Source organism: Hetaerina americana, unplaced genomic scaffold (genome assembly GCF_022747635.1).
Source record: "Hetaerina americana unplaced genomic scaffold, ioHetAmer1.1.p SCAF_4, whole genome shotgun sequence".
NCBI lineage: Eukaryota > Metazoa > Arthropoda > Insecta > Odonata > Calopterygidae > Hetaerina > Hetaerina americana.
In genome coordinates this window covers 65,227,063-65,253,858 of record NW_027286985.1, presented here as the reverse complement: position 1 = coordinate 65,253,858, position 26,796 = coordinate 65,227,063, and the positions used below count along the sequence as shown (strand labels likewise).

The 26,796-nt window shown below is 42.6% G+C and overlaps 1 protein-coding gene across 1 annotated transcript in view; it reads left to right on the top strand.

The window, feature by feature from the left end:
• Nucleotides 1-26,796, top strand: part of Tlk (Tousled-like kinase) — a 304,040-nt gene that overhangs the window by 215,994 nt on the left and 61,250 nt on the right. Inside the window, exon 3 of the mRNA XM_071590894.1 lies at nucleotides 13,380-13,454. Within this exon, the coding sequence (XP_071446995.1) occupies nucleotides 13,380-13,454 (75 nt within the window). The remainder of the gene's footprint in view (nucleotides 1-13,379; nucleotides 13,455-26,796) is intronic.

The window sequence follows — 26,796 nt, the reverse complement described above, 5'->3', positions numbered from 1 at the left end:
TGAAGAAAACATCGTCACCTTAAACTACTTAAGCTCCTAGATACTCAAAATATTCACCGCAGAATCTCGCTCTCTCACTCCTTTTCCTCCATTTTGGTTCCCAAGAATGCTAGAAATGGGAATAATCCGGTTTTAAAAAAATAATGCATTTGATGATTCGCTGCGTTTTCCGTTGGGGAATATTGTGCGACGCTATCTTTCGAATTATTTGAAAGTGATGATGTGGTCCGATTTCCCAAGTGGTTTATATACGTCAGTGCAAGACACTTCAGTGAAGGTTGGTGGTTTTAAATAAGCGAACGCATAGACTCGCACTAATCCGGAACATACTTAAATCTTAATTCTGACTACACTCCTGGAACTTTTGTGAAACGGTTAGTGAACATGTAACGTACTGTAACAGGAAAAATATTAAACAATTTTTTACATTTAAACTAGTGCAGAATAATTTACCCTGTAATCCCTTGGATTGCTCGCTTGATTCCGTTGGAAGATGTAAGGTAATCTATTACGTGACACATAATTGTACAATTACATCGTGTGCTGTCAGGTTGTTATGGGTAGACTTCTGATACGTGTTGTTTATCCGGTTCAAATGAGTGACTAGGGACTTTTTCTCCAATACTTCTAGACAGTCTTTGCCCTCCGTTATTCATCATTTGCTGATCGTTACCTAGGGATTATTAGTCTTAAATTAGTTTTATCGAAATATACACCGGAAATCGTTTCGTGCTGCAGCAGCGTATATTTCTGGTTGCAAGATGTCGTGGGACTCCGCATGTTTCGAACTCTTCATTTGCGGGCAGATGAGTAATTTGAATGTTCCAAACTATCTTTTCCTCGAGGGTATATCGACTTCTCTCCTCGTATAAAGTAAGTTTGAAAGCGTAACTAACTTTCTACTGGAGTTGGTTTTCCATCTCACCGAACATACAACACAAAGGTTTCATTTCACTTTCGGTATTCATTGTTTCGTCGGAGTGAATAGTGGAGTTAAAAGTACGTGTTGTACAACGATCCGTGGAAGTTGGCACGTGAGGATTTAGCTTAGAATGGATCATTCTTCACGAAGGTAACGAGGGGAGAGAAGTTAGGAGAAGTATGCTCTCACCTCGGGCCTGATGTCGAGTTTGAAAATAGTCAAGTATCTTTATTTTGATGCTGCCAAGCGAAAGGGAAACTTGTTAGAAAACCCAGGTTAATTTTATCGACGGAATATTTGCGGGAGAAAGAAATATTTCATTTGCCACCGTTTATTCCATCATGGATGCCTGTTTGCTATACAACTCGTGGTAAGTTAAGTATCGAGTGGAATGGCATCAGTTCTTCGCACCTTCATGCCGTAAGCACCGTTCTGTTCCTGATGAGACAAAAGGACATGAGGTGACAGTTGACGAAAATTAGAATTTCGCTAAAGACAATCTCGGAGTGGGGTCTCTGACGGACGAAAGGTGAGGAATATCATTCGACATGCCGTATTTCTGAAGTTCGTACTCATTTCCACCACTTTTGGCTCTGTGGTCAGTAATAAAAGTAACCGCGGTATTATAGAAAGTATTTTTACTCCTGGGAATCGATTTAGTTTATCGCACTCCGGTAAGGGACGGTCGTGCATAGTGGCGACCTCAGCAGTTGACACCCCTACCAATTTATTATTTACACCTTCGCTGCATCCACTTAGTGATTGTTGTCGATGTTTTAGAAATCCTCTCGCCGAGATACCCCACCCTCGCGGCGAGGAACAGCAAGGGGCAAGGGATTACTATTTTTTCTGGTGGTGAGGCATTGCTCATGTTAATCGCCTTGCATTACAGGAGTAGATTTATGTCAGCAATAAAACATTGTAGATACGTATGGGATATACTCTGGTTATGCGTTGCCTTAAAGGTTAGTCCGTTGCGTCATTTTTGGCATTGTTCCTTCTTCCTACCATCCCCTTGGTCTATCCTTGTCGCACTCGCTGAGGTTCCTTCCCCCTTTATTCAAAATACTGAAATTGACCGGACCAGTGCAATCTTTTTAGTGAGATGGGCTATTTCCTTTCCCCTCTTTCAGTCCTGAAACGTCAAAAATCAGGGGTACACTCCTCCGATACAATAATCATTATTAAAATATTTCCCATGGAATGGAAAATTTGGTGGATAACTCCTATAAACGTGATGAAAATGTCTTTGACTGTATTTAAATTTGTCACAAGTTATCCCTGCATAACTCTTAAAATATAAAAATAGTGTTATTTTAAAAATAAGGGAAATAATTTATAAGAGTGTACTTTCTTATGAGTACCTTTATGTTCTACAAATGCTTGGGATGAAAAACATTTGGGTTCTGGCTCTGTATTAAATAAATTTTACCGATGGATTTATGACACTTCGAATATCGATTGGCAAATCGATGTGTCAGAAATATGCATTAAAACAAAAATTAAAGTGTTTATAGCATCTTTAAACCTGATTGTAGATCTAGTTGTATCTCAGAAACCAAATTATAGGAACACTTACCAATTTAATTCGGCTTTCGCGTATTGTTTCATCCTTAACAGGTCCGCTTTCTTGATTGTCTATGCTTGAGGATTCGTAGTACGTTTGGTTTCTCCGCCAAGTATTTCAATTACTTTTCCTTAGGAAAATAATGACCATGAATGCCAATGGGAACTCCTACACCCATTGAATATTTAATATGAGCGTCTGTCTAATGGCTGTAAATACAAGATTTGGGACGCTTGAATGTGTTGTGAGCAAACCGAAAATTGCCTCGTCGAGTGTGAATGAAGGTAAGACGGCAATGGATCAGGAAACCTGGGAGAGGAGAATGGAGCGAGGGGGGGGGGTTTCTTCTTCGAAAAGATTCGCGAGATTTGATTGCAAAACCAGAAATTCAAATTAGGATATCTCCTGGGTACTGAACCGATGTAATCTCCACCGAAATAACCCTCGGTAGATCTTGTTTTCAGAAATGCCCCTTTCCGTTTGGGTTTTGTGTCTAATTGAATCATATCTTCTTGATTTTATCTCGTATCATAAATATACGCGAAGAAGTTCACTAAGTCTCTATTTACCCTTCGGGATAACGATTATAATCCTTCGAGGTAATTTCTTTGTAGGTTAACCGGCGAAATGTAATCATAACCATCATGCTCCAAATAACGAATAGAATTATGAATTTCTTCGAAGTGACCACTTTCCAAATGCATTGTTTGCGCGATCATTGGGTTTCACGTAAAGGGCCATTTATTGTTCAAAAAATACATTCGTAAGTTGAAAATTTCAACTGAAAAATCTTGAGAAACGCCTGAGGTGACAACACAGAAGCCTTCCGTGTCCAAGTATCCCGAATCGCACGATCCGGTTCATTGTGATCGGTTCTTTCCGACTGTTCTCATAAGAGTGTATTCACCGGGAATGAAATGATGCTCATTTGAAAAACATCCGTATAAATTTTAGAAAATTCTGTAAAATTGAAAAAAATAAACTCTTAACCTTCTTTTGTAATTCAGGTCGAGGTAGGTTTCTGCGTAGGATCAACTTTTTCTTTTCTTATATTAAGAAAAGTCAGTTCAATTTACGTTTGTGATTGAATATTCGTGTAGCATAAAGTATTTTTCGTGCCCAACGGTTATTAATCGTCCTTATTTACACGTGGCAACTTCTTCTTTGTTACTCGTAGATAATGCAGCTCATTTAAACCCCTTAATAAATATAGTTTTAATATATTTTATATATAATAGATTTTAATTCAGCCTTTATGCTTTGTGCTCAGCTCTTAAATTAAACTTCTGACAATATAAGTATATTTTGTTTTCGGTGATAAATAATAAATTTATAGGTTTCCGGATAATAATTAATCATTTAACCCTTAAACCACAAGGTTTGTCAGTTTAAAAAAATGTTACATTTAAAAATATGGATACTTCCGAAACAGTGGTCTCGTTGTTCAGTGTTTCTTGCCTTCCAAGAATCGGCAGGATGTAAAATAAATTCGAAGGCTAGGTTTCGGCAGTCTTGGCAAATGTGTTTAGGAAGCTCAGGTAATTTTGAAGTGAATAGGGATTTTCAAAATTAATTACTTTCAAAATGCACTTCAAGGTGATAGGGTAGAACGGTGTAGTGACTCAAAATTCCAAGGAATATATGAAAACCGAAATATATTATGTTTAATATCTTATGTAATCTATTTTTGCTTCTTAAATAATTTGTGTTTCAACTGATAAATTAAAAATTTATCTATTCGTTTCAACAGAGAAATATATTTATACTTATGATTTTATATAATCCCTATCTTTCTCTATTTAAAATATCATAATTCGAGCAAAATTCCATGATGATGTAATTTAAAAGAAAGAAAATTTTCATTCTTGATGATTCGTAGCCATCAATCAACCGTAGGTAGTGAAGAGCTCAGTTAGCGTCATTACATCTGAAAAGGGAACAAAGCTATTTAACCAGCGTTAATATTAATCCGGGGAAGGAGAATTTCTGGAACGCATATTCGTGCTTAAACGGTTTATTCGACGAAGATTAGGTGAGTACGCGCGGGATAAACTCTGAAGAAGAAAACATGATGTTATCACGTAGAAGTCTTCGAGAAAAATACTATCGTGCCACAATGCAAGAAAATAAACAATATGGGGGTGCGTCCAAATTTTCGTGCTTCATACTCACTGTCGTACATATCCTAACAATTAATATCGTATTCATTTACGGAGCCAAGTGCCGGGAGCAGATGAGGGAAATTGCACCGCGCTTTCGTTTGGCTGTGACGCCAACGTATCTCCCTCATTAATGCCGTCACGGGGGCCGCCCTGGAAACAAAAATATTTCGGTGCTCCGTCCCACACGGTCTCGGCACCTACGCCACCGCCGCCCGCCCCTTCTCTCTCCCTCTATCGCCTGCCAACCCCCTGCCACCCCACGCCCCTTTCAATCGCTCCCGTACATCTTGCCGAAGGAAAGCTACGGAGGCAGAGGGGTGAGAGGAGTAGTTTTCACGGAGAGGAGAGAGAGAGAGGCCTTGCTTTGATGGAGGCATATTGATCACACACATCCCCCTCGTGCTGGCACGTTGGCGGACGCCCCCATCTCGCCCCCGGGCCCCTCTCGTCCCCATCTCTCTTCCACCCCATTCCCCCACCCTTCTTACCCCCAACTGAGTGGGAAGATGGTGCGGGGGAGGGGGGGGGGTTAACGGCGGCCGTATCAAACAAGTCCTTCGCCTATCTCCTCTCTCTGCCTCTCTCCGCCTTTCGCCGTAAGCTGGAGCACGGGGGGGGGGGGGGAGTTAGGGAATCGGTTTTGTGCGGAAGCGAGAGAATTTGCAGCCCCGGGGAGAGAGATTGCAATGGTTTGGGGGCCGCCGTCCGAGGTTCGCGTAGTTTCGGAGTTGTACGGTGCTCTCTCGCCGGTGATGGCTTTCGGCTGCGGTTGGCTCTCTTTTTTTTTATTTCGTTTGCAGTCGGGGGCGGAAGGCTCTTCCCATCCCCCCCCCTCTTTCGCGGGTTGCTGCTGCTGGAGTTGACGGTTTGCGGGGCCGGTCGATTCCGCGCGTTCTCCTGGTTCATTCGTGTTCCACCCCCACTCCCCCGTGGAAGTTTTAGCGTGCGACAAGGTACTAGTTCGTGTTAGGAAAGGTGTCGCCGATTCAGTGAACTCTAGTTATTTCCTCCCAATTGTTTATAAACGAAATGAGTGAGAAGTATTTCAGAATATTATTTCGTGTACATTGAAATCAATTTGTAGAGACATCAACATTGTAATCTACTGGATTCCTCGTATATATTTTTTGTGTTAATCTTCATATTAAAAAGCAAAAATGTGTTGGAAATTTTGTGAAAAAATTGGTAGACAATTTTCCCCAGTGGCAGTTATAGCACAGGTTTATTAATTTTTATGTATCCATCATTGGTTGATGTATTGTGGAAAGGTATTCACGTTTTGGTTTGTTTCGAACGCAGAATTAATTATCTGTTCCTTAACAGGAATCCTTCGAGCTCGTATTCTAGAATGCGGAAATTTTATTACCCGAATTAATGGAAATATTGTAGTTGTTGCTATTTCAGGGTATCAGGTCTAAAGACAAAATTACGTATCACGTACTATTTCTGTATTCTTTTTGAACGATTATGATCCATCTTCCCTCTTAAAGTTTGAACACTGAGGAGATACCTGTAAAAATAACGTGAAATAATACCTTTCTTGTGTGGTGGTGAGAGTTGAATAAATATTTATCTTGGAGCTTGGCACATTTTTTGTGATGTTTACCGTTTAATGGGCAGCAGCGGGAGTCGCCAACTATCTTGTTAACGGTCCGGTAAGACCTGCCTCTGTTCTCCTTTACCTGTAAAATTTTATTCCGGTATTGTCGTAGTTGTACTCTGTCTCTCTCTCTCTGAGGGGATTGAAGACGTTTGAAGGATTCAAAAAGCTCACCTTTTTATTTATATAAGTATTATTATTATTTTAATATTTTGGTTTATGCGATTTTTCCATTCTAACAGAGACCCATGTTTTATTCCTGTCTCAAGACAAATTACAGCGTGGATCCTACCCTCCCTCGTCGCGATTCGTCTCATCTTATCAGAAAATTGTTGACGTGTGTGTGCCTATTAAAAGTATGCTTCTATTATAAAGGCGTATATTACGCGTTTAATTAAAATAATCTTATATGTAACTTTTACGTCGATTATAGACACTTCAAATTTCATGTTTGGTACTCTTCATTTGTTGCAATACCCTTCTAATTCTTTTACCTCTTCATTTGAAAGGAGCCAGAATGGGAGTAGATATAATTGCGTTCTTTTTTTCTAGCATAAAAGAAACTTTTCAATTTTTACTGGAAAGATTATTTGCTCAACCAACATCTTACTGGTGAATCAAGTTCATTTGTATCGTTATAGTTAAGACTATAGCATAATAGTCGCATGATTGTCATTCACATATAAAATGGCCAATAACAAATGGTGTAATTAAGCAAGGGCTAGAATTTTTTGTTTTTAATGTGGCTTCCCTTTAGTTTCCGGTCCTTCATTGTTTTCTTCTATCGTTTCTCTTTTCCTTATTTTGGAATGGCAAAGCACCTGTTCTTGGGGCTGTGTTAATTAAATAAAGAAATGTTTCAGTTTTGAAATATTCATTTACTGTAACCATCCGATCTCAAATTTTCATTTTCTAAATTTTTGCTCTTGTTTTACCTATGATCAAATGGACAATAAAACGAACCATTGCATTGTGCTTGCCATTCCGAGATAGATTTTCTCGGGAATTAGTTTTTGTCGTAGCATAACTCGCTCAGGTATGCGTAGTTTGTTATCAAAGCCATCGTCAGTAGTCTTAGCCGCCTAAGAAAACTGGAGCTTTCTCGAGGCATTGTTTCCAGGAACTAACAGTTAGAATTCATAAACGGAAGTAACGACCCGGTATCTGTTTATTTTCATTTTTGCGACAGTTCTTTTGTGCTGCGTGTTGTTATTTGTTTCCTGAAAGTTATGTTCTTGCTGTGGACGCTCCGTTGGGTGTTAAGGTCATAGCTTCTATTTTCTTCACAGCGTATTCATTACGCGTTGCTCAGCGTACCCATGAAGGGCTCTTGAACAGCTTTATGCGGTTAATTTCCATCCCTTGAACGCGGACGTTTGATAAATATCGACTTTTCGAGGATGCCACCTCCGTCCCAACGGATCCAAGATGCCTCAAAAGGAGTGGCTGCAAATTAACAAATGGCCGTCTTCCCGAGAATCGAGAGGTGGCTTACGTGCATTGAAAGCTTTCGGGATGGCCATTGTGTGTCGCCGGTGATACAATGGCGGGGGACAGGTAGCCTTGTCGCTCGCTTCAGCGGTGCGGCGACGTATCAGAGCTTTCTCCCTCTCTCCGCGGTGTCATCCTTCGCCTTCTCCTCCACCTCCTTCAACGAGACGATGTCCCCACGTTTATAAGTAACGGGGTCACACATACCGGAGCCGAATCATCGTCCGGGGTTAGTGGTGGGGGCGGGGGTCGAGGAGGGCGTTCTGAGCGGGGGAGGGAGGGACGGGAGCCGAGGGGATTTGAGGGATGCACTAGGGCTTGGGGATGCATTTGGGCGCGGTTGGCGGCGTATTGTGGATGCGGGAATGGGAGAGGGGGGCGGGTGGGAGTTGAAATGAGAAGCGTGGACCGGAGGGGAAGGAAGAGGTGGCGGTGGATCAATGAGGATCCCTCTCTCGACTCCCTCGACCCTCCCGCTCCCCTCTTCCTTCCATCCCCCTTCACACCCTCACTATATATCTCCCTCCCCCTCCCGCCCTTCGGTCCCCCCCTCTCTCCCCCTTCGTCCCCCCCCTCCCTTCAGCTGGGGCTGGAATGGGGGAGGGTAGGATAGCCCCAAGCGGGGGCCAGCGAGTGAGAGAGGCGTGGGTGGGCTTCGTTGAAGTCGGGGCAGACGGGAATAGTATGGGCGTGTTTCACCCCCATTCCCAGCCACTCCACTTGGTTTCCACCGACTTCCCCTCCTGCCCATGAACATTCCTTCCCCCCTGGCATCCCACAGTCTTCCTGCACCTCTCTTCGCCCTCCCGTGATCGCCGGCTCTTTCCTCCACTTCACAACCCCCTCTCCGAAGGCATCACCCCATCCCTCCTCCCTCACATCCCCTCCTAGTCTCTCACGTTCAGTCTCCCCCAGGACCAGCCTCTCTCTCTCCCTCCAGCGTTTCCACTGCCCTCGCTCGCTCCACTTGAACATCGCAGCGCGATGCGAATTGAATCTCATTTCATACGGCACATAACGTTCTCATGGGTGCATCGCATTTACATTTAGCCCGTGTGATTTTTGCCGCATTAAAGGTGACACGATTGCTCTTCCCCTCGTCTCAACATGCAGGATCTTGACCATGGCGGCTATCGTCGTCTGCATATGTTCCCTATCTGTATCCCCGTCGCGTCCGCAATTTTAAATATCTGGGAAGGTTAAGTCAAGGGTCGGGTGTCAATGCTTAAAGAGTCGCGCCTTAATTAAGGTCGCATTTACATCACATTACTCCACTGCCCTTCCCCGGCGACGCCACCATGACAGTGCATGCCTCTTTTCTCCCCTCCCTCCCCGTACTGATCCACCCTCCGTCTCTCTCTTTCGTTTCCTCGCCGCCTTTCCTGTCTTTTCGTCACTCTCTCTTACACCCTCCCGGCTTCCCCTCCGACCGCTCCTTCTTACCCTTCCTCCCCCGCACTCCCGTAGTCTCTCCATCCCCCCTGCGTCTTCCGGCTACGCGTGCAGTGGAATGGAGACGAAAGATGCGGCATTTCCAGCCGAATCGCCACACAAGCGTGTGCAGTACGCGCATCATTTTGTGTGCGCAACAACCCCGTGCCGACCTGGTCCCCAGTGCTCGAGCATGGGAATTTCTTTAACTGCCTCATCAAGGCTTTCTTTATCTCGGAAATTTGACCGCTTTTTGGCCGGTTTAGAAATTTTGTCGAGCTCGCCATGCGGACAAACTTCCGGTGCTCACCTGCCAATGGCGTCGTTTCCCGGATTGTCGCTCGTGGTGTAGAACCCGAAATGTACGAGGAAGCCATCGGCTTTCGCTTTACTTTATTGCTCGATCGATGTCTTGATGTTAATCTTCGATTTGGAACTCGTGGTGTAATAGACTTGTAAATGAAAACGTGAAGGTAGACCTTCGGTGGATGCCCCTATTCAATAGCGCTGATGTTAATCGTTCGCGTTTTTTTGCTGTCGATACCGTTAGATTGCTCTTCGGCAGTTGCTAATGTGGGGGGGGGGCGAAGGTTATTTTGGTGGCTAAGGTTTTGTAAGGGTGTATGACGGGCCAAAAAGGCGTCGACGCAGTAACTGGAAATTTATCTGGTCGGAGCAGTTGAGGGAGTCGATAGGTTAGGGAGACCAAAGTGGCGAAAATTAGGGACGCGCGTCGGGGAAAATAAAATGGGAGAATGGAAGCAGCCGGTCCTGGTGTGACTGATGGGTTTTGGGAGTCATAACGAAGATTATGCGAGGAGTATTATCGCGACGGATAAGCGCTCCAGGGCATCTTTTCCGGGAGATGCCACGATGTGTGGAAGGGCGGGGGGGTGTGGCGTGGCGATCGGGGGCCAGCAACGCCACTGCGAACGGAAAAGCGGCCCGCTGGAAACGGATCGATGTAGAAATGGAACTCGGAAACAGACGGGAGGAATAAAAATAATTCGACCTCTCCCCGTTCCTGTCATGTGTACCTGATTACTCTACGAGAGGCCTATTCGGGAGTTTTGGTGTTCTAAGTTAACATTTTTCGTTGCTTTTGCGTGAAAACTACGCGTTACTATGCATGAAAGGATGTTTTTAATAATGGTATGCGTCGAAACTATTTCTAATTGAATGTTTAAGTTTGCATTTGAGCAATGTGGTACTTCTTGAGGCTTAGCAGTTATATTATACATATTATTGTTTTCCGGGCAGTTAGTATTAATTAATTAACCTCCAATATTCTTGTTTTAATTGGCATTATTAATAATCATTGGTTTTGACATTTTTTTAACTGGTACCCCATAACTGCACTGGCAAAATACTCCAAGAGGCTGTTACTGCCGTAGTCTGTATTAGTGTAATTAATGTATTGTTGCATTTTTGGGATTGATTATTCTCTTATTCATTTACCCTCTTAGTGGAACATCGTTATTTTTATCGTTTTCTACTTCTCATTACGGATACTTTTTGGTTCAGTTCCCCTTTAAAATTTGATTTAAGGTGGCCTATTTCTGCTGCTGGGACAATTGCGTTTTTCTCTGGCGAAAAACCATTTTCGCCCTGTAATAGATTGATAAAGAGTAATCTATGGAATAGTTTACAATCGGTGCGCATTCTAAATTTTCCCTAATTAAGTAAAACTTATCCTCGTTCTTCTCAATGTCTTTGCTTCGTAAAACCGGCAAATGTACCCTGGTAGTGTGGTAGAACATTCTGAAATTTTCTTAATTTTCAAAATATCAGAATTCATAGATGATATGTACGAGTAGAGTAGAGTAAGTTTGATTTCTGGTAATGCTCATTAGTTTATTAAGTTAGATTATTTTATCGTAAGTTTTCGTGTAGCCATGTAAAATGGAATTTCCGTATTAAGATTTAGCGGCTAAGGAATGAATCAACGAGATAAATTTTCCTATCCCGCCTCATTACCATTTCCGGAGTATAAAATACTTAGGATGTCAGTGGAAGCTTTCAGGGTAATTGATATTGAAACTTACAATTTTCCTATGAAATGTAGGATAGTTTGACGTGTTCTTATCAGATTATGCTGAGGGTCTAGTTGATTTGTACTCTAATTGCTCTTGGCCCTAAGTGTGTCGTGCATGGGACTACTTATGCATGAATTACTAAATGGAGATGCGTAAATATAAGGAACTGGAAAAAAGAAGAAAACAATGGGAACAATAGCAAAGGCGACTTAAGGTACTCCTCTCTGACTGCATTCGGCAGAAGCACAATCGTTAATAATGAGAAGCTTGATGGCCATTCAGAGTGGCATCTTTAGAAAATGGTATGAATATTTTTAAAGATTAATTTTGTTGTGTTAGGAAAAGGACATGATTTAATAGCAAAGATGTGATTCCACCCACGTGTTACCGGGGGAAATCAAATACCATTGGTACCTCATTTAAGGACTTCTGCTCTGTTTAACAGTCAAGGATTTTCCCTTTTATGGGTCGCTGGTTGAACCCGCTGGGCTAGCTGAGTGCATTCTACTGTGTTTTTACGAGCTCTTGTTTGCTGTATTGCGGTGGTGAGTTCCATCATACAAATCGCTTTCCCGCAGCTTGTATTAATAACTTGTGACCCATATTCGAGCTCCAAATGACTGCTTGATCATCTCTCTTTAAGATACAATTCAACTGTTATTCGAGTCTGCGTCGCGAGCTTTTAAGGTATTAAAGATCGTCCTAATGCAATATAATACCAATTTATTATTTTAATTAAGGTCGTAAGGATGCTATTGTTATTGAAAATTTGAGCAAATTAAATGGAAATAATAACGTATGGAGTATTTTGTGACTTGGCCACGAAACGAACACTTGTGGATTTTATAAACGTTAATGGGAGCCTCATTATGCATTCTCATCGTTAAGGGACTGTGTTTTGTGGTTTTAGTAATTATTAGTCTCGTCCCATGGTCGCCCGACTTGGCTTCAGTAGTCCTTTCTCAGTTTCCCTCTCGAGTGTGTACATGTTTTTGTTTCCCATTTACATAATTTATCTAATGTGAGATGTACGTGGCTAATTTGTCGCAGTAATTTTTAACAAGATAAGAACATTAGCTCAATGTTAGTTAGTTCGTTCATTCGCCGTTTCAGACTTTTTTATGCTGACTGTAATTTTTCGTTAACGTTGTCATGCGACTATTCTCTGGAAAAGTAATTTTGAATTTCCGTAGAATTATCAATGGCCGGCCTGAACTTTTTCTTCAGTTGATTATTCACAGGCTTAAAGATTTTTTCAGTAGCAGTGAGTAGCCGCCACGAAAATTGAATTAACATTGTGCAGATCATGGACTTAATTGTTCTCGAATAATTTAACGTTAATGCAACGTGGCAATTTGAATTTATTCTCGGTGTTGAACTTATTTTTTATCTCTATGCGTTTCCAAATTCTTTGGTGTCTCGATATGTTCTTGTATACCAATGTGATTTCTCATCTTCTCAAGATAGTTATAAATCACGAAAGAGGACGTCTTTATGTGCGTTTGAAAAAGGGAGACACGTGTAAACACGCTTTATGGTTGTTTATTACCGAACTTAAATAATTCATCCTTTTTTTCACCAGTCTTGGTTTCATGCATTTAGCATTGCTGTAACTAAGAATAATTATTAGAGCGTTAAACATTGTTTGTTACATGTGCTTGGTTAAAGTTGCTGCCAACGGTGGTGCATTTGCGTTAATGAGACAACATACTAATTAATACCCTACGTGAATATGTTTTCAGATTGTTTGGTTTCCTTTGGTATCGTTGGATCAAATCGCACTTGATTTTCTAATTTTTTTGTGGAGCTCGGTGGAATTTAGGGGCTTTCTCAATTTAGCTTGCATTCTGCAATTTTGTAAACGTTTTAACGTAGTTGGATTGTATAGCAATCGTTAAACCGTATCCTCATTTTCTCGGTGTAAATGTTTCTTAATCGTGGTCTTATTAAATTATTTTTCAATTATAATTTTTACGGTAAAACTGTATAAATTTAATGGAGCATAAAGAATGGTATCAAATTCCCCTGAAGAGTTCCGAAACAGTTCGACATAATTTATTTGCATATAATTTATTACGCAATGTTTTGTGATTCGCTGTTAGTTCTTTGCCGTAATATTGCTATTTCATGTTGATGATGTACCTAACTTTGCATTTTCTTCTTCTTTCAGGTAAGTCACGTTTGGGAGCTCACATCAGTCGCATGATCATCGATGGTAGACCTCTGATTCTCTGCCCCGTTCTTGGTACGTTATTATATTAAATTAAAATTTGTATTTACCTGTATTTGTACGCGCACTTTAAGATAGTTTTCTAAATGACTATGAGCTTTTCCCGTATTAATTTTCGTATCTAACCATGCGTTACGACGTCAACTAAATTTTGAACTTCGAACTCGTAATTGAAAGAAATGATTTAAAGTTGTCGGTCTGGTACCAATGATTAGCTAGGGCATTTCACTTGGACTTGGTCTTCAGACCACTACCAAGAATCCTCATCCCATGATGAGATTCGAATTGGAGGCGGTCGCATTCTACGTACGTTTTGGACTTTGACCCTAATCCTTATATTTTCACCACTTCGGAATTAAGGACTTTCTGCCCTTGCTTCACTCATTAACATGTTGGAGGGATACTTATTATTCGCCGTGCTCCATTAATTTTATAAACTTCCCTGATAAAAGTGGTTGTGGTAACGCTGCATGCCAAATTCGCCATAGTAGATACATATCACCCATTCGGAGAGTTGGATCCAATCTCTCCGTATTATGTTTTGCTCAATACTCCTAAATGATGAAACGTTTGTTTTGAAATTCTTTCTCTCTCCCAAGTTTGCCATTCCCATGATTATTCCCAAGATTCCTACTTAAAATTTACTCGCATCTCGAGCTATTTGGAAATGTTGCCATTAAATACTTACTCTAATTTGTTTAACTACAATGGTCAGAATTCTAATGGAGACAATACCGATATGTCATTAAAAATGCCCGAATAAAGGTTTTGTGCGAGTCGCATCTTAACTGTGAAAGTACAGTTCAAATGGTCGCGGAATACGCGCCTCATCAAGAGAGAGATAAATTTGAGCATTTAAAAAGGCATGAATTTTTATGGAGTTATCCCGGGATCTTGTGGAATTCGAAATCAAGACCTGCTAGTTTCCCTGAATCAATTTAGATTTATTTCAAATAATGTTTTGGTGATTATGACCATCAAAGGGAGTATTGGAATTACGAAGCTGCCAGCCATATATTTATGGGGAACATAAAAATTGGTTCCCCTGAGTAATCCGACTGTTTTGACTCGATCCTGAACTCTTAATATCATGTCGTTCCATCATAATTTTTACTGATTAAAGATCGAATGCCTTTCGCATTGTACCATAAGACCGAAAATACCAGACTACTTTAGCTGATCCGTATTTTGTGGGGTGGGGGACCAAATGAGACTTGCCTCAAAAGAAAGGCAGTAAGCCAGACTTAAGGTGCTATTGACTTCCTACGCGCACATTTGATAGCTTGTCTCCTCAAGTTCGTGTCTATTATCATGGAGTGGTTTGTATTAGTTTATTGTTGATTGTTAGGTATTTAATTAATATAGGGTTTAATGTGTAGCAATAAATTACGATGCACAGTTTTCGCTATAAAGACCATTTAGAAGTAGCGTGTTAATTCAAAACCATTAATTCAGGATAAGTATCCAGGAGTAATGATTTTATTCAGGATAAGTACTTGAAATTTTATTTAGTAATATTTTTTGTCAGCCTCATATTTTTTTCTGCTTTAGTTAAGAGGGCAGGCTGGAAAGTAATGCTCGCATGCTTGTAGAGCGCGAACAAAAACAAATAGCAAGATCGGGAAAAAATTACATTAAAGTACAATTCCTAAGTTTCGAAACCATATATTCATTTTTCAACATAGTTACCGTTAAGGCTAATACATTTCTCCCGACGTGTAACTAGTTTTTTCATTCCGTTACTGAAAAACTCTTCCGACTTTTCTCGAATCCAGGACTTGACAGCTGTCTTCACCTTATCGTCTGAGGTGTAATGATTAGCCCTTGAGGTGTGTCTCTTGAGTTGAGGAAAAAAACTGGGGGGATAAGGAGGGTGTGGAATCGGTTCCAATTTCAGGTTTCGCAGAGCCTCTCCAGTTGCGCACGAGACGTGTGGACGGGTGTTGTCATGCCGCAAGATTATTGGCGCCACGCTGCCTTTAACACGACAAACTTATTCTTTGGGTATTCATATTCGGTTTGCGATACGCTTTTGAGTGATTCGCCGGTCACTTTGAATCTAATCTTCTACGAGTTTGCGATGCTTATCGTCTGTGGCAGTGATCGGACGTCCGCTGCGTGTTTCATCAACTATTATGTTTGGCTTGTCCAGGCCCGTAACCACGAAATTTTACTAAACTCGCGATGGCATAGCCCTAGAACACGTCTCTACACTTCCGCTTCTCGAAATACACGGGATGAACGCAACGACCTCAAACGTGCGCATGTACATTGAGGGGGAATGTGACTTCCACGTACCACCTGGCGTGCTTCTGAAGGTCATTTCGTTTGTGGTCTACTAGCATGTGTGCATTACATTTCAGCCTACTACCCTTGTGCGTCTTCATTGAGAGCACACTGTCTACCTTAGGAAACATTTAGTTGTTTAGTGGTAGGTAGTCAAAGCAAGTGTTCAGTTGTCATATATCGTTGGGCCATTCCAAGACTACCCAGCCTGAACTTCTTGTCAGCAATGTGCACTTGCAACCTTTTGTGCCTAGTTTCACTGTCAATTTTCAAAACTTCGGGAGCAGATTTTTCCAATTCATTTCGAAACTTTGGAAAACATTATATTTCCTGGTCTCATTTTAATTTTTCCATTCGATTGTGTGGTGCTTAGTTAAATGGATTTGCAAGGGCGAAAGAGGAGAAACTTAGTAAAATATGAGAAAGAAATGAAATCCCATCCTCAAACTAATTATTTCTCACAGTAGTTTGGCGTATTTCTTAAACATAATTTTTCAATTGTTATTAGTAGGCCAAGTCATGAATTCTTCATTTTTGCGTAGATTATCATACAATTTAATCATTTACAAGTCATAATTGATAAATACCGAGATTTGTGAATGTAAGGAAAGAGCACGAGTGATTTTAAATTTCGTGTTATCACTAATGATAACATTTTCGATGTAAGTGGGCAACTGCATTTTAACGTTCGTCAATAATTGCAGTTTTCAAGTGCCTAATTATTTCGTTACGCGTTCTTCATGAGGGTAAGGAACTGCGTAGCATTCTTTTAGATCTAGAGTGCACTAATTATGAAAATTATGGTAATTATGAAAAGCGATAATTGAACTAACTTTTTTATGAGCACTATAGGCGAATTTATTTTCATAATAAAGCTCTAATGAATTGTGCATCCCATTACAAAATACCAGAGACCGACAGTTTTTTGTTAAATTTACCTTGTCGGCGCAACACCTATTTTTAGAGCTTAAAGTTTTCGAGTTGTTCAGTTGAAAGGTTCAAAAAAAGCACGGGATCATTAAATTTCAGAACTCGTCTGGCTTCTCGCGGCAGTAAAAGTATTTGAATCACCACGAAGACTTTCGCCTTTGGCCATTTTTTTCTTTTCAGTTATTTGGAGACCGTTGAAAAGTTTGGGAAAGGTATTAGGCCATATCTTCACCGTCGTTTTTCCTCACTTCCCAAGCCGGTGTCCTTGGCCGGTATTACAGTAAAAAAAACGGGCTCGTTCATTCTTGAAGATGCTTCCTTGTTACGCAGGCCACTGGATTGCATTTCATATCTTCCGAGTCTTTGTCAGGGCACAAGATTAACCACCCACCCAACAACTCGTCGCCCAGCTTCGACAGTGACGGCGTACGACGGCTAGTGGTAAGGATGCCAGAGTGGAAACTGAAGCCCCTCCGCAGCCACCTCTCGCATTCGGTGGTCGGCCGTTTAAATCGCATCCGAACGGATATTTTGGCTGACATTTTTTTTAGTTTGAGTGCGCGCCGAGTGCACGAGTGAGTTTGAAGGGTGCGTATGTAAGCGTGCTTTGTAAACTGGAATGCACAAGTTTCTCGATGACGTCAGTCGAGTCCTACACCGTGTCCGGATGCATAAATTCATTTAAATGGCAGGCATTCCCGTTTCGAGTTTAATCTTCTTATTACCCACACCTCGTGCGTCAGTGAAGTCGACGGGCTTGTTTTAATTGATCGTAAAGCTTTCATAAAATGACGCCTAGTTCTTCCGCTTTGGTCCAGGTTTGGTGAAATCATTTCATTCGGGCTGGGGAGCAAGTTACCCCCCCCCCCCTCCGTCCCCACCTTCCGTGCATTTTCCTGGAGAAGCGAACGGGCTCTGTTTGTTGGCTTACATGTGGTCACACTACCGTCGTCATGGTATGGTAAATATTTCGATCTATTTTCAAATATTATAAAACACGAGGAATAATGACAATTTTACAAATATATGTGGCCATTGTTAAAATATGCCTCATCTTTATGATTGCTTTAGTAGCTCCCGATCACCAAGCTGTATCGTAATGTTTCTCGAGGCTATTTGAGGTGTAATCTGCCGCTGGAAGGACTTCCTTGGTATTCCGAAAATGTGGAGCATTTTAGCGGGTGCAAGAGTTTGCATTCTAATATTCACTGGAGACAGTAGTCGCAAGCTCGCGGATGACGGGACCTCGGGAGTCCCATGGCCCTCGCCTGCCTCCTTCCCCCGCGCCCTCCTCTTCCCGCGGGAGTCGGCTCCGTTGCGGTGGATTTCTGCCTCCCCCCACCTTCACCACGACCTCCGTCCAATTCGCGCCACCCTTTCCGCTATCGTCCCCTTGGCCGGAGCGACACGCAGTGGTGGCCCGCACCTAGATGAATTCACAAGGGGGGGGGGCGCTGGTGGTACGCTGCCTTGCGTCAAGCCGACCAAAAATTCGAGCGCAAAAGGGAGGCTCGTGGTCGCCACATTTGAACTTTCGCATGGGGGACCAGTGCCATCCAATTTGCCATCCAATTCGTTCTCTCACACACTCACCCACTCTCTTCTCTCGACACCCCTTTCCCCGTTCCATTCCCGTACCCCCTCACTCCCACCCCCCGGTCCCAACCCTTTTCCGTTCCACCCCACCCACCAACCAAACCCGCCCCCTCCCGCCACTGTATTCTCGGCCTGTATTGATTTTCATGTTGCCTGGTCTAGCTTCGCTCTCTCCTTGCCCCCCTTTTGTCCTCTCTCTCTGTCTCCCTCTCTCTCTCCACCTTAGAACACACTCACACGCCCCCTTTGCCGCCGCCTCGCTTCCACTTAGCCAAACTTCCCTCCTCTTTCCCAGTCCCACCACCCCCGCCCCTCTCCGTCACTGGCGCCCCTCCGGACGCCCACTCTCTTCTCTCTCTCTCGTCCCTTTCTCTCCTTTCGGGGAGTTGGTTCGTTTATATATATATGATTTTTTTCAAGTTGGCTGTCGTACCATAAGGCCTTGGTGTATTCGCCAGGATTTTGGGCTGTTTTCACGCCTCCTGGGTTCGCCCTCTTTGATGCCCAAAAGAGAACTTCTGTTTTTTTCGTAATCGTGAAAATTTAATTCTTCTCCGTCCGTCGGTGGCAATGGTAGTTTGGCAGGAGGAGGGAGATATTTCATCGTTCCGATCATTTGGATGCGAAAGAAGTGTGGTCGTGAGGGCGGGTGGGGTCGTGCATTAGGGTGATTCGGTCGTCCCTTTAATTTTAAACCGGCGCAGCGGAAGCGGGTGAGATGAGTTCGTCGTGGGGCGAGTGGAGGGGGGGAGTGGCCGAAACCGTTGAAATGACTATTCTCGATGCCCCCGTTTTGGCTTCGGAAAATAATATCGTGGCCGCGGAGATAGATTTTTCAACTCCGAGTGGTTTTTTCCCCTGCCGAAGACGGCTCATTTCGCTGTTTCGGTGCCCCAAATCTTATCGCCTACCCGGCTGATCATCTGCCCGCTGATTTCGCCTTCCCGCCCGCCCTCTCGCTCGCTCCTCCCCGCTTTCCTTTCGTCGTCCCATCTCAGCCTCGCCAGGGGACCGACCTCGACCCCGCGTCCGTCGACGCCTCTGTCCGCGGCAGGAAGGAACCGACGTCGGATGGAGATTTCGAGCCCGTCCCTCCGCCCCATCACCCCTGCCCCCGGTGAGGGGAACTGTTGAGGGGGGCGCGGGGGCGGCAGGGGACGTTTTGGCAGAGGGGGACGGCGAGGGAGGGCGCTGTGGGGTGTCGAGGGGGCTGCGGGGGGAGGGTAGGGAACCAGAGTTAGATTGATCGGGGGATCCTCTCTCTCTTTTGCTCCTTCCCCTGGATCCCCCTCTTCTCCTCCCCTCATTGTCTATGTCGTGACCTTTGGTCTACCCGTTGCCGCCTCGGGGATTTTGGTCGATCATCATCTTGCTCTCTTACGGGAGACGGTGGCGTATATGGTTGTTTGTTTCACGACTGCGGCGGATGACCAAGGGGCAGGCGCGTCGTCGAGTGCGGCCCGCGGTAACGTATCGGTTCGCAAAAACAATCCGTCTGTGTATACTCCCAAATCTAAGATTATGATTTCCGTGATCTTTCAATATATGTGTAATCAAATGTATGATGCCGTGTAAAATGCCTGCCGAATCAATTGCATGAGTTGTCGTATTGCTATTTACTGTTTTGTAAATTCCAGTGTACTTGAACAGTGCGTTGAACAGAAATTGTAAGCTTCATGGGCGCATTTGATGACGGGCTACTATCAACGCCTTATATTTCCGTACTCCCTCCTCCCTAACCAAAATCATTTTTATCCAGTTTGGCCCCCCGCATTAATTTGGATTTGCGTTCTTATCAGATATGAAGAAATGTATGAAGAGTTGTCAGTTTGTAATTGCTCGAAATCACTGGTTGAATTCGCAGTTTCTTTGGAATTTGCTTGTAAAACATTAGAAAAAAACGTTTTCAACGTGGACACATGTATTCCAGAAAGAGGTTCGAATTAATCATGCAATAAGAAGTAAAATTGTCGGTTTAACATTTCTTTCTATGCATAAGTTTTGGTATTACATTATTGTTGATGAGGCACACGTTTGTAAGGATGAAAATGATATTTGTCGGATTTATGAGATTGTGTACGATGAATCAGTGGAGAATGTTCAGGGAAAATCGAAGAAACTGAAAATCCTATCCGTTCATTGGTGAAGAGGAGCACATTTAGATTACATATAGGCCAAAAGCGTGGGATTAGCTAACAACTTTTCATTGAGAGAATTGAAATAAATGGCTGAAATATGGCTGAAAATCGCTGAAAATCCCCATTCCGTTGCGGAAAGTTGATAATGTTTTATAAAAGAGAAAACGAGATTAAGATAACACTTACTCTGATTTCTGTTCCTCAATTTTTGGATAATTTGCCATCAGGCGCGATCCCTCGGTTTTAGCTTTGCCACGACAATAAAAAAACAATGTATATCTACAGCATGCGTATCTGCTTCGGAGGGCGTTGTTGTTCGCCTTATATGCGGATGCAGACTGCCACGGATTCGAGGTCCCCCGGTGCTCGTATTCGATCGCAGGTGAAGCCTCTCGCTCCGTCGTCACTTCCTCGGTGGCTCGAAATAACGAGTGGGTGGCGCCACCCTGTGGGGTTACCCGACGACTCCAGGGCGGGGCATATGCGAATTACGCCGATCGGCGCTGACGCTAACGCAAGATGTCGTGCATCGTGGCTCCCCGTTTAGGCAAAGCCTCTCATAGTGGCTTAAATATTTACTATTACTCGGTTAATGCAAAGTTTCCCTTGGTGATAGTGGTGAGAGACGCTGGCTGCCTGGGTCGAATGGTCTCTCATAGTGGGTAGTGGGTGGGGTGCGCGACTGATATTTTTGTGCCTGTCGGGATAGGTTGGTTCGACATTTTGAGGGGAGGGGGGTAGGATAGAAAGAAACCCGGCGTCGCCACTGGTGAGAATCGTAGTGGTCCACGGTTTCAACGTGCTCGCTGGACGGAATGTGTGACTTTAAAGTGCTTTCCGCAGTAAGGTCAACATTTTCTATCAGGGGAACCTAAACTTCCGATACTGGGCCCCCGATGTCGGAATGCCCTTTCTTTGTTTATATTCGATATTATCGAACCTCGATGACGGTTCTCGCTGAAGGATTATGCTACGAGTAGATATCGTCGGAGGCCTCTTTCTTATCGCAAATCGCAACTTCACATTCCCATCGTAAATCTCATAAGGGTTATGCAATGTGACTTACTCATTATTTGTATTAAAAACTCGTTTCCATGAATTTATAAGTAATAATACCGGACCTGGGTAAATTATGACTTTTTTCCAGGACCACATTACTTAGAATTGATCTCATCAGTAGTTTCTGCTTGGGGATTTTAAGAGTGCAATTACGTTCGGATGCATCCGTAGTTGTGTAATTGTTTTCAATCCAGATCTTTTGTGGAAGGATCCATTCCTTTCAAAACCGTAATAGCTGGTCTAATCGGATCTGTTGGTGATACCCTCGCAATGTGAACATCGTGCATCGAATAATGGATCTCTTATTTTCGAAACGCCGTGAAGCTCCCATAACTATTTCAGACTTCCTTAAATATTCCGACGGATTCGTGCTTTGTTGGAATATCGTGTCGATGCCTGGAGTGAAATTATTGCCGCAGAAAAATTACTTTTCATCGATTTTATAAAGATGGATAGAAGAGCTGAAATATATCCGTCGTCCTTTTGGGTCCAGTGTACCTTTCTAATTACGAGTATTTAATCGCACTTTCTAATTACTTGTAAACTGATAGAAATGATATTTTTAAAAGTAGGCAGTATTTGATTTTCCCGCTTCTTTTCCCGGCACCTTCAAATGATTATTTCCATCCCGTGTTCCCCAACTTGAATTTTTTCATCGAGTTACGTATTTTTGTTATTTAATTGATTTTTACATTTACTATATTTAATATTTGATTGAGGGGACTTAGTGTGCCAGTGGGTATAGCGCTGGGCTATTAACCGGAGGGCCTGTGTTTGATTCCTGGGAACACCTTTAGGGACCCTTCCCCCAAGCTGTGTGATTTTTCGGGTACAAGATCTTCTTGGGAACACGTGTTGCAGGCTTGCACAGGGAAAGGAGCTGGGCCCCCTACCGTGATGTGTGAATGTCACTCATCTTTGTGCCGCGGTATTTGGCGAGCTTTACCCTCATCTATCAAACTCTTTAGGTCGATAATTGGTTGTATTCAATTGACATACCGTGGCACCCGACCACGAATAAATATTCTTCTACGTCTAATGGTGGAATCAATCATAAGCTGACACATTATTTGAATTTAATTACCGCATAAACATGAATGTTCAGAGGTACCAATGATGTCACTCATGGACGATCAATAGACACTACAGTGGTATTGCGTCACCCAGAAACGGATGTAGCCATTGGGCTCATGTGCCTTCGTCAAGAACTTTCGATGGGGAAGATCAGACTGGAAGTTTTCCATCATTTGAATATGATTTTGACGCTCGAGAAATTGTGCTATTTGTTTCATCCCGTTCACGAAGTCGAAGGTAGACACGACATTCTTATTAATCAGTATTGGACACAGTCGGGAAAATGTGTAATCACATAATTTTTCAAAGAATCAAAAAAAGCGTGACGAATATTTTGAAAAAGTCGGGAATGTTATGTATAAGAGCATCGTGAATTCGGTCTTCCGTTTAGTTATGAGACGAGTTAGTGTTTGTCTTAGCTTATTTTTCGTGCAGACTAACATTTAAGTGGGGCCCACTGTAGGGGTGCCAGTGGCACATGCAGCAATCCTCAGAAAGTGCCTGGTCATATGCCAAACACTTGGTAGAAAATTCGGAAAAGGACAGCATTGCCGTCAGGATAAACTGGAATAGGAAGTCGTAAAATGATCCGCTACCCTGCTAATTCGCTTTGTTTAAATAAAAACTAGTTCACTCGAAGGATGGCTTGATAGAGCTCACTTCCCAGAAATTGCTTCCTTCGATAATTCGTAAATTCTTCATATAAGTGACGCAGGATGTCCTTTGTGTGTATTTTCGCGGGAATTTCCCGGGATCTGGTCCTTACTTACGAGGGTAAAGGCCGGCAGGGTCATCACGTACCCGAGCGACGCCTGCAGGGAGAAGTGGGAAATGGCGTGATGGTGACCTCTGGGAAAAGGGCGGCCCGCCCTTCCGCTCCATCTGATGCCGGTGCTGCACCGTCATTGATCCGTTCGAATCCAGGGAAATTCGCTGGAATATTCTCCGCATTTTAAGAATCAAGAGCCGCCCGAATGAGGTGGGGATTCCCGGATTTCGATTTTTACGGACCCCCCTCAATCCCCGACATCGGCGATGCTCCTAATGCCCCCGTCGAGTGGATTGCTGTGAAATTCGTCGGATATAACCAAGGAGTTGAGTTCATTCAAGTGTGTTTCAAAGCTGATTTGGTTCTATTAATTCCTTCAGGGTTTCTTCGCTAAAGTTTGCCTCCCTTTCCCAAGGCGGTGGGTCCTTTATCCCTGTATGAATTAAACTGGGAATAAAATATTTCGCATGCCTGAAAGACGGCCGTTGATTTATTTTCAATGTTTTGATATGAGTGTAGTCGTAGAAAATTTCTTCCACCCTTTAAACAAATTTGGGATGTGGCTGAAGTTGCGTGGAAAAATTGTTTGTGTACATATTTTTGCACTGATTCGGAATTTTGACGTTTGTTCATTAAATTTCGGCGGAGTATGCACCGGTTACTGCCGTCTCCTGTCAATTTTGCGAAACTTTCGTCCCGACACTTTCTTGTTAATTCGATTGCAGCATGCTGAGGGAATGGTTTCAGTTATTTCATTGTTTTATCATCACAAATAAAATTCTGACATGATTATTATTTCTTCATTTGTAATGGTCATAAATTTGCGTTGTCTTTATGCGTTAACAGAAATGGATCCCATTTCAAAATATAATAAAATCGTGATTACCCATTAGAGATACACGAAGACGAGAATAACTTTCCGGAAGTAACCTTATGTACAATTGATTATCCATTGTACGAGCTCGTACATTTATAGGTGTTAAGGTTGTAAAATTACCGACAACAAACCAGTAGATTGGGGGAACTTAATGATTTTGTTATCGCAAGTCATGTCGTGAATTTAACGTCGACATAGATAAGTCTCACTGCCTCACCCTTACTTTTTTCCAACTATGCGTAAGCCGCTCGTCGTCAACTGCCGTTTTTAGTACAACGTAATATATGTGAAAAGGGTAACTCGGGCTGCACTGTTGTAAAAAGCCCCGAGGCGAGATGGCCTACCACGTGATGAGGAATGGAAAAGGAAAAGCTACGGAAGTTGGAGTGCGTGGCCCATGGTTTTCCTCTCCTTATGTTGCGTTTGTCAGGTCAACTCTACGCTCCATCCCGAGCCCTCCCATGGAATGGTAAGAGAGTATTCTTCGTCTTCCGTAACACTCCGTAAGGTGGGGGCGAAATCAACGCCGAGAGAAGAGACGTGAAGTCGGATTAGATGTCTAAAATGGCGTGGAAGCAGCCTTCTTCCATCGAGCGAGGTTGAACTTATTCGAATAATACTAAATCAGCTGCGTAAATTCCTCTAGGGTCCTCCACCATGTTATATCGTCCATATTGGCCGACGTTTCGATGTTCGACTCGTTCATCGTCTTCAGGGCTTCAGAAGCCGGGAAAACACCAAATCTTTTATCACTAAATCTGCTGTTTTTCTAATTTCCACCCAATGGAGGGAAGTGGCTATTTTGAGTGGGTGTATGGATGTATAATGTTAATTGCTTCGTCGAGTAAGGGCTCTCACTCGATCTCTCAAAGGAGACTTGTGCCATAATATCTGGCGGATTCTTAGATGGACCCTACTTTTACGGAAATTTCCTAGAAGTTCCCTAAAACGACAAAGGTTAGCCTTGAAAAAGTATCATCTCCTGCGGCAATTTTCCCCACTTATAAACTTCCTGTTCCGTATTCGCTCCTTATCCCCTGTTCTGACTATGATTTAGCGTGCCCTAAGTGTACTCGTATGTGGAATTGATGTGCTGTCAGACTGTGCAGTTATCTATCGCCGGAGTCTTTCACAAGTTAACTTTTATTCATGTATCAGCCTGACCAGTCAATCAGCCACGGTTTAATTCCCTCCTCTCCTGCTTCCTGCTTGTCTGTATTGCTTTGTGTCAACTGATGAGCATCTGGCACAATACTCATATTTCGAATGTAATGCATACTACACTCATACGTTATTGGTGAACTTCATTGGTTCATTTGTGGAAGATGTAAATTTACTGATTTTTTCAAATTTCACTGTAAAACTGTAAAAAAATTATTTTGTAAAGATTTACTCCGCTTGTACTTATCAAACTATTCTTAGCGACCTTCGTTTATTTACCTGCTTGTTGCGACGCGTCTGTTTCAAGAATGTTGACGCAGAAATTTATGTGTAGTTTAATTAAAATGAGAACCAGGCTGATTTATATGCATTTTGAAAATTTAGGTTAGCTAAAGTCCTTAAGCATTGGTAAGTAAGGGTCCTAATTGTTCCCCCTTTCTTTGTCCGGAAGTCCCTGAAATTGATTTCCAGTCTGTGAGTGGTAGTCATGGCGAGAAGAATCGCATTGCCTCACAGTCAAGCTTAACTATGGAGATTCAAATAATTTATTTGACCCCTGCAGTATTATAAAACTTATCTCCGCTAATCTGTGGAAAGTTTTTATTTCGTCATTCAGTCGATTGAAGAAATGAATATTTCTCGTGAGGAGGAGTGTCATGCGCTGACGTTGCTGAGCTTGGACGTTATTTACTCTCCAAACATTTTCGTAAGAATTTATTCCCTCTTTTGTCGTTTTCTTATTAGTACGACGCGTTTTCAATCTCTAGCAGCTGCAACATGGAGGGATAGGCGGGAGTAGTCATTCGATAGAGACGTTGGTTGTCATATATTTAAATAACGCTTTCGAAATAGGGAAACCAAATTGATTCGTACCTCTGGCCGTGAGCAATTAAAAAGGTTTTTATAATGCAACAATTTCAGAGCGTAAAAATCATTCGCCTTGACTGGGACTCGAACCCAGATCCCTCAATATCCGGTCGAGTAAAGCACTCGACCGGATATTGAGGGATCTGGGTTCGAGTCCCAGTCAAGGCGAATGATTTTTACGCTCTGAAATTGTTGCATTATAATGCACATTAGCGGATGACTCCGTTAAAAGTTACTGTTGCGGCATCTCCCGCAGTTTCTTTGGAATTTAAAAAGGTTTTTACTCATATTCTTTTTATAGACCCTCAATTATGTCGTTGTTGTGCTGGAAAAAATCGCTCGATCATTATCTCTTTTTTCAGTTAAATATCAAATGAAATTGTAAAATTACGTGAATATATTTTAATGTGTGGAAGATAGCAAATATAAAGTAATTAAATGGTAAAGATGTTGGTGAAATGCATTGCTTAATTTATGCATCTCGATTAATGGGAAAAATCACCAGCGTCTATTTCTTATGTATATCTTTGAATCTTACGCAGGTTTTTTTGTTTGCAATACACTTCTTTGAAGACAATTTTAGCCAAGCAATATGTTGTT